This window comes from Pteronotus mesoamericanus, unplaced genomic scaffold (genome assembly GCF_021234165.1).
Source record: "Pteronotus mesoamericanus isolate MK-2021 breed Mesoamerican mustached bat unplaced genomic scaffold, CSHL_Meso_final contig_1189, whole genome shotgun sequence".
NCBI lineage: Eukaryota > Metazoa > Chordata > Mammalia > Chiroptera > Mormoopidae > Pteronotus > Pteronotus mesoamericanus.
In genome coordinates, this window is record NW_026555038.1 from 2084164 (window position 1) to 2091861 (window position 7698).

At 54.9% G+C, this 7698-nt stretch overlaps 1 protein-coding gene across 1 annotated transcript; it reads left to right on the forward strand.

Annotated features, from left to right (window-relative positions):
* Positions 1-221: 221 nt before the first annotated feature.
* Positions 222-4711, forward strand: LMO1 (LIM domain only 1). Its single transcript, XM_054582387.1, has 3 exons — positions 222-430; positions 2947-3072; positions 4606-4711. Exons 1-3 carry the CDS (start codon positions 225-227, stop codon positions 4709-4711), a joined length of 438 nt encoding a protein of 145 aa, XP_054438362.1. The 5' UTR covers positions 222-224.
* Positions 4712-7698: the final 2987 nt, after the last annotated feature.

A 7698-nucleotide genomic window follows, 5' to 3' on the forward strand; every position in this document is an offset into this window, starting at 1 on the left:
TGGACCTTCACAGGGCAGAGGAACAGGCTGTACCATGCAGCCCAAAGGACAGGACCCAGGACCGGGGAGGAGGTTCCTGGTGAAAAAAATAAGGGCTCCTACGGACCCCAATCCTGGAGGGGCACAGCAGGGAGCAGCAGTGGGCTCCCATTCTCAGAGTGCACAGAGCCACAGGGCCCACCCTTGTCCATCTGTCTCTTGTCTGTCCATCTGTAGGCGTACCGATGCTGTCAGTCCAGCCCAAAGGGAAGCAGAAGGGCTGCGCTGGTTGCAACCGCAAGATCAAGGACCGCTACCTACTGAAGGCCCTGGACAAGTACTGGCACGAGGACTGCCTCAAGTGTGCCTGCTGTGACTGCCGCCTGGGCGAGGTGGGCTCCACCCTCTACACCAAGGCCAACCTCATCCTGTGCCGCCGAGACTACCTGAGGTGGGCTACGTCCCACTGCTTGCTGCTTCTGCTCAGAGAGCCCCATCCTGGGCCCAGCATGGCCCTGCCCCAGCTATAGACCCAGTGATGGAAGTGCACAGCCTGAGTGTGTGCTCATCCCTGATGGTTCTGCCTCTGCCCTTGCACCCACAGAGCCCCCCAAGACAGGTCCATGCCTTTAACTCCTGGGACCCAGTGGCCAGCACAGGTTCTGGCAGACATCTGTAACCATGGGCACCTGAGATGAGCTTCTCAAGGACACCAGCCTGTCCTTGCCCTGCTTTTGGCAGGTGCTTCTGACCCACTCCATCCCTGGATTTGGGAGGGGATGTCTCAGGGGGGCTTCCGGACAGGTGGGAAAGCTCTGACTGCCCTGGGACCTCCTTCCCACCTCTCCCTAGGGCCCAGCTCCCCCCACTTTCCTAGGAGGGTCCTGGGATTAGATGCTCCAATGCCTGGGTATCTTGACAGGTAACCAGACCCCCGAGAAGGACCACTGACATCAAAGCTGAAAGACCTGAGTTTGCACTAGCTCTGAGCCTCAGTTTACCCCTCTGTGAAGTGGTGAAAAGAATAACTCTTCCTGCTTTGCACTCACCAGAGCTCTAACCCGCCCTCCCTCACAGCCTGGATCCTATTCCCCAGGGCTGTCTCCCCCAATTAACCCTCCCTTAGGCCATCCATGACATCAACAAGGCTGGAAGGAGGCCACAGAGCAAGGGCCTTGGCTGAGACCCAGCATCTGCATTTGGCTCTCACTTGGGCTGCTGGGTGGTGTCTGTGCCTTGCTGGGCCGGGCGTGGGGCAGGGGAGGGTGGGGTGAGGGGGAAGGCCTATCTCATTAATTAATGGGCTGGGGCAAGGGATTCTTGGGACTCCCTCTACTCAGGTGTGGATATGTTGTGTAGACTCAAAGGGTCTAAGGTATATGTGCCTGTACCTTCTCTTTTAGTTTTTGCCTGTTGCAGGAGTTTGTTTGTTTAAGTGATGTGATGTACCAGGGCCTGTGACTCAGTGCTCCTGGCTGGGTCCAGAAGAGAGAGACTGAGGCCAGGAGGAGGGGTTCAGGAAGGGATGCTCCTGGGGACTCACCCCTCAATGACCTGACAGGGCATCTAAGTGTGGAGGTTTAGGACACAGCGGGGGTGCTGAACCTCCCAGGTGGATAGGAGGCGGCAGGCCATCTGATGGTCGGTGAGACCTGGAGACGGTCGGCCTCAGTGCAGGGTGGGCTTGTCAGCAGTGCTCAAGCACCCACAAGCACTCGGGGCCCTGCCAGCTCCTGGAGCCTGCAGGTATTTTCCTGGGTTCTGGCAGAGGCCACGGAATGACTTTGGGGCCAGGTAGGCCAGAATGGGGGTGGGGATTCTTTGAGCTTCTCCGCCCCAGAAAATGGCTCTCCAGAGCCTGTCCCCTCTGCAGCTTGCTCATTGGACTGGGGGCAAGACTGGCCCCTCCTGGCAGGCAGATGCTGTGGGCCAGCCTTTGTCTGCCTTAATCTGAGCTACCAGGCAGTTCAGACTGATGAATAATGGAGCCAAGCTCGCTTGCAGACGCCTGAGCTCTAGCTGGACAAATCAGGGATTAGAGGGGCCTCCCGCCTGCCTCTCAGCCCCCTTGCCTCACTTGGGGCTTTCTATTCCAGTGTGCAGAAAGGAAGCTAGGAGGAGACTGGCTGGCTCAGACCATTGAAATGTCCAGCCAAGGATTGGTCTGCATGGGGACAGTGTCAACTCCCTGTCCCTAGAACTTTGGAACCAGCTGCTAAAAGAAGGATTGTCTGTCTCAAAGCAGCATTGTGCCAGGCATCAGTGCTATTGCAGAAACACCTTTGAACAGGATCATCTAGTCCAGTATCCCCATTTCAAAGAATAATGAACCGGGGTCCAGGGAAAGGAAAACGGAACTTAAGTAAGTCACGTAGTTGAGTTGGTAGCTGAAAAAGACCTCCTCATAGGGTTGTTGTCAAGATTAAATGAGTCAATCTTTGTAAAGCCCTTACAACAGTGCCTGGTACATAGTAAACACTATATAGGTGTTTACTGCAGTATAGAAATTGTGACTGAGTGTTTATAAAGCTTTCATAACAAACATGGGAAGGTTGTATATTTCAGTCCCTGTTTTACAGTTGAAATAAATGAGGTTCAGAAAGATTAGGTGACTTGCCTGAGGACACGCAGCCCATGATTGGCTAACTGCCTCTATATTCTGGCTTGTGTGAATCTGAAGTCCTGCTCAAGGTCCAGCCCAGTATTCTGGTGGCCCCAAGGGCTTGCGGAGCCCCAGTGGGAACCTGGGAGGAGGCCTTGTCAGTCCAGCCCAGGGATGGGCAGTGTTAGCTGACCTTGGGTCCCTACAACCCCCTCCCTTGAGGCAATGCACCAATTTCTCTGAAGAACAGAGAAATGTTGTCACCCATTGGAGACAAATGGGGCCATGGGTGGAGGCAATTCCCCTGCCGCCCTCTCCCAGCTCCCAGCCAGCACCTGAGCCCTCTGCACACTTTCCCACTGCAGGCTCTTCGGCACCACGGGAAACTGTGCTGCCTGCAGCAAGCTGATTCCAGCCTTCGAGATGGTGATGCGGGCCCGGGACAACGTGTATCACCTCGACTGCTTCGCCTGCCAGCTCTGCAACCAGAGGTGAGTGTGAGGCTGGTAGAAGACACAACCTGCTCAGTAGACCCCAGATAACTCCTGCTGGAATGGACCAGAAATGCTATGGAGGCCTGCATGCAAATGTGGGTGGTATGTGTGCACGTGGCTGCGATGTGCATGCTTTCCTGTAAAACATGTGTGTTTTACATAAGCCTAAGCCTTGTAGTCAAATGTGCGTGCTCCAGTACTATATGTGTATGTTTGCAGGGCACATTTCTGTGTGAATGTAATGGATAAGAGCATGAATGAGCTTACTGTGTATGCATAGTGTGTCATGTGCCTGTATGTGATTTTAAATGTCCATGTGAACATGTGATGGAATATGCACATGATTGTAGGTATCCATATACAAATAGAGGTATGTGTGTGCTCTGTGTGCATGACGAGTAGGCATGCGCAGGAAGGGAACTGTTTTAAGTGTGTATGTACAAGCGTTCTGTGCACATGCTCTGTTCCCCGGGTATGTGCCATGTGCACATTATATTCCAATGAGAAAGGGTTCCCAGGCCTGGAGGGCAAAATCCCTTCAGGGAACAGCCCCTCATTGCTGACCTTCTCTTGCAATTCTGCTATAGTTCCAGCCCAGCCTTCTTTCTGGTCTTTTGGCTCCTGCTCAGTGCCCCAGACCTAGGAGGAACCCCAGGGACCTGTGGAGCCAGAGCCCTCCTGGCTGAGGGCTTAGTCTCCGAAGGCAGGCCCTTTTCTCAGGAGTCCCCAGGTCAGGAAGCAGTTTATAAAAGTATTCCCAGAGGATGATGTCCAGAGAACCCAACGGGGAGCCCTGGCCCGGCTGGGGCTCTGGCCAGACCCGCTGCTAGGAGGGCTCAGTGAAGTTGCATCGCCACCTGGTGGTTGAACTGGGATCTGCTGGGAGTAGGCCTGTGACCCTGGGGTCCCAGTAAAGGCTCAGCCACCCTGGGGACATCTTTGAGGGAAGGGCTGAATCCTCCAGTACTTAAGGAAGGCTGGATGGAGGGAGGGCAAAGCAGAGCCTTCTTTGGGTAGGAGGAGAGATGGTGGGACAGGGTCGCCTCCTCCTGGAAGGATGCTCCAGGAGGTCCACAGCTTCTGTTTAAAGAAAGTGCCCTTCACTGAGCCATCCTCTTAAATTGGGGAGGAGACAGAGGAATGGAAAAAACGAACCATTTTATCTCTTCTCCCCTTCCATCTCTATCTTTTGCTACCTCTTTCCTCCCTGGGTCTTTTCCTGTTTCTTTGTCCGTGTCTCTCTTTCTGCTTCTCTGGGACACGAGGAGGCTATTCCTACACCTTCCCTCTAACCCCACCCCTCTGGGGCCCAGGCTTGTCTGTCCGTCCTATACTGTAGGCTGCCTCAGGGCCTGGCAGGGGGCTGGGCTGACCCAGCGATTTTTGGGGGTCCCCTCTGGAAAGTTCAAGGAACAGTCTCCCCAGGATCTCCAGGCCCATGTGTCCACCTCCCCTGCCTGCAGCCCCCACCCCGCACTGGGACCCACAGGGACCCCTCCATGTCCTCTCTCTCCTGCTTGGATTTTCCAGATTTTGTGTGGGAGACAAATTCTTCCTGAAGAACAACATGATCTTGTGTCAGATGGACTATGAGGAGGGGCAGCTCAATGGCACCTTTGACTCGCAGGTTCAGTAATGCCTGGCGCCTGGCCTCAAGGCCCGTCCATCCGTCTGCCCGCCCGCCCGCCCGCCTGGCCGGCCAGCCGCTCTCCTGCCGATGAGAACTCCGTCCTCCACGGGAGGGACGGCCCTCCCTCTGCGCTGCCCGTCTGTGTGTGACCCCTCCTGGGGCCAGGCTGGGCCTGTACAGTCTGTCTACTGTATATAAATGGGAACATTTATTTTATGAGAAATGTAATGCGATTTTATTACTGGCGTGGATTAAACTTATGAATGTTTCCGGGGAGGTTACTTTGCGTGGGTCACGTGACTGCCACAGACCGGGGCCCCTGTCCTCTGCTCGGGAGTGGGCAGGCTCTCCCCTTGGCTATCGGCGGTGGGGTGGACGGACACAGAGCAGGGCACAGGGCTCTTCAGGTGGGCTTTAGGGGGAAGAAACTGGAGGGACAGGGACAACCCCAAGCACCCCACAGCGAGAAGCAGGAGCCGGGGTGCCCTCCCCTTCCCCTGGCAGAGCATACACTCTGATTCTGAGCAGGCCCTCAAGGTGAAGAGGGAAGGTGGAGCCCTGCCTTTCCTGGGTCCTTATGTTGTAATCCATCCACTGAGACCTCTCTCTCTGCCCAGAGAGTAACCTAGCTCCGACCTCCTCTGCAGTAGGACCTCAAGCACTGAGTAGCCCTACCGTGGGAGCACCATCCTGAAACTCCTCTTTTCTTTCAGAGTGGTAGGCAGCGTTTGCTGTCTCCTCCCCGCAGCTGGGCCTGACCTGGGGTCCAGCTTTCTGCTTTTCTGGGTGACAGAGAACAGTCCTGTTCCCCTGTAACTCAGCCCACGAAGGCTGGAGGCTTTCGTTCATTCAGTCAGCAAACCTTAATCCACTCTGTCTCAGCCCCGTGCTGTGAGCACCAGGCCCGGCATGAATCATGAATCAGACACAGTCTGTGCCCTTGAAGAGGAGGGAACCAGGAAGACAAACAGAGCACGTCATGGTGAGGGTGAACACTGCCAGGAGACCGGGACAGGCTAGTTCCCTCCAGCGGACACAGGACCGCTTGTGACGACTCTGGAGAGCCAGAGACAGATCAGCGAGTGGACACACCGTCTGTTGGCAGGCAGGGGAGGTGGACACACAAGTAGACAGGTATGTAGGCAGAGATAGGCAGGGACAGACAGGCAAGCTGGCAGGCACTCAACTCAGGCCAGAAGATAGCCAGACAGGCAGACACCAGGGTGCTTTCTGCCCACCTGCTGAGCCAGGCTCACCCAAGGCCAGGCACAGAGCCTAGAACTGGAAAGGTATCACTTAACAGTATTTTAAAAAGTGGGGGCTCCTTGGGCCCAAAACGTCACAGGGAAGGCTGTATGGACAGGCTTCCCCCACCACCAGGCCACTAGCTGGTCCTTCCCTAGACTGGTTTTATTTTGGCTGCAGAAGAGAGCCCAGGGCTGATGAAGCCAATCCACTTCTTCAAGCTCTGCTTGAGTACAGCTGGGTTCTTATGGGTACTTGGAAGAGGCTATGTTTTTAAGCTGGAGTTGTATGGCCTGTTGCCTAATCCATGGGAAGGGGTTGCTAGGGCCAAGGACCTTGAGGTAGGACTTCCCAACTTTGGGGCCTCCCTGTCCCGTGAAGGAACTACATCCATGTGTATGAGAGAGGAGAGGCAGAGAGCCAGTCGGCCTGGCTGCTATGGCTACTTTTGTGTGATGTGAGTGTGATGAAACTGGGGAGCCATCTCTACGAGATTGCAAATGAATTTGAGGGCTAGAGTCCCTAATAAGGAATTTTCCGTGCTCAACATGAAAAAGCAAGTTCTTTTCCCGGATTGTAACACAGCCCCCAATGCCAGACCCTCCCTGGGCCCTTAGGTCTTGGATGGCCATGCTCACCCCAAGGTTCCCAACTACTAACTTCCGAGTTTGCTGCAGATAAAGTTGTAATGCAAGTTAATTACATGGTTATCGAGAGATAACGGAGCCACTTGAATGCAGTTTCTGGGCAATTACAATTGTTTCCAACAGAGTTACCATATTGCAGTCATGAAATAACATGTCATTTTGTAGTAATTATGTAATTAACTTGTCTCACCACTCTAGGTTGCACAACAATTAATTCACTCACAATGAGATAGGCTTAAAGTCAGGCAGCCAGGCTTTGAAAGTCCCCAAGAGCAGAACTGGACTTTGCAAAGGACCCCAGCCCCACTCTGCCCACCCCAGACCTTGCCAGGGGGCCTCCTCAGCTCAGCGTGGCCTGAAACATGCCTGGTCCAGCATCACAGTCCCGCTTATTGCTGTTTCACCATCCTTGTCCAGGAAGTGGGGACAGCCTGTTTCCCAGGGTAGCCATGAGGCTGAGATCTGCAGTGTGAAGTGCTGTGCTTACATCAGCTGGGGCCACCATCCTGCGGCCCATCAGGGGGTCCTATGGAGAAGACCCTTCATCAGGATGTCCCATAGCAGTCCAGAGCTGCCCCCAAGAAGGGCCCACGCAGGCCTTGCCTGTACAGGTATGGAACCAATAGTGGGGAGGGGAGGGAGTCAAGAAGAGGCCAAGCTCTCTCTGTAGCAGGGCAACTGACAGGGTTGGAATGGTTACTGGAGGCTAGGGATTGTGCACCTGGAGAGGATTCACAACCCACGGGGGGACCCAGGAGAAGCCTAACTGCCCAGCTCCCCCTGCCAGCTGCTGCATTGGAGAAACTTGGTTAAGTATAAGGTATGAATGGTCTTGGCCTGGGGTCTGCAGCCCACCACAGAGGACTGGAGTGCAGGGGGGCAAGGTAACACTGAACATTAACCATTAGAGGCTGCAACAGCTTGATCCTCAGCCTGGGGCACGTGGGTGGTGGGCTGTGGATGGGCCTCAAACTGTAGCTGTGCACAAGTCCCCTTTTCCCCTAGAGCAGCTCATGGGTCCCTATCTCCCCACCTGCCTCCCTTGGTGCCCTGGTGTCAGAGGTACCCTAACTAGGGGCCTGAGACCCATGGAATATGACT

Excerpts from the sequence above, each read along its gene's own strand:
- LMO1 (XM_054582387.1), top strand. The coding sequence starts at position 225 with ATGCTGTCAGTCCAGCCCAAAGGGAAGCAGAAGGGCTGCGCTGGTTGC. Across the intron at positions 431-2,946 it reads TGCCGCCGAGACTACCTGAG|GCTCTTCGGCACCACGGGAA; the intron begins GTGGGCTACGTC and ends TTCCCACTGCAG. Across the intron at positions 3,073-4,605 it reads TGCCAGCTCTGCAACCAGAG|ATTTTGTGTGGGAGACAAAT; the intron begins GTGAGTGTGAGG and ends TGGATTTTCCAG.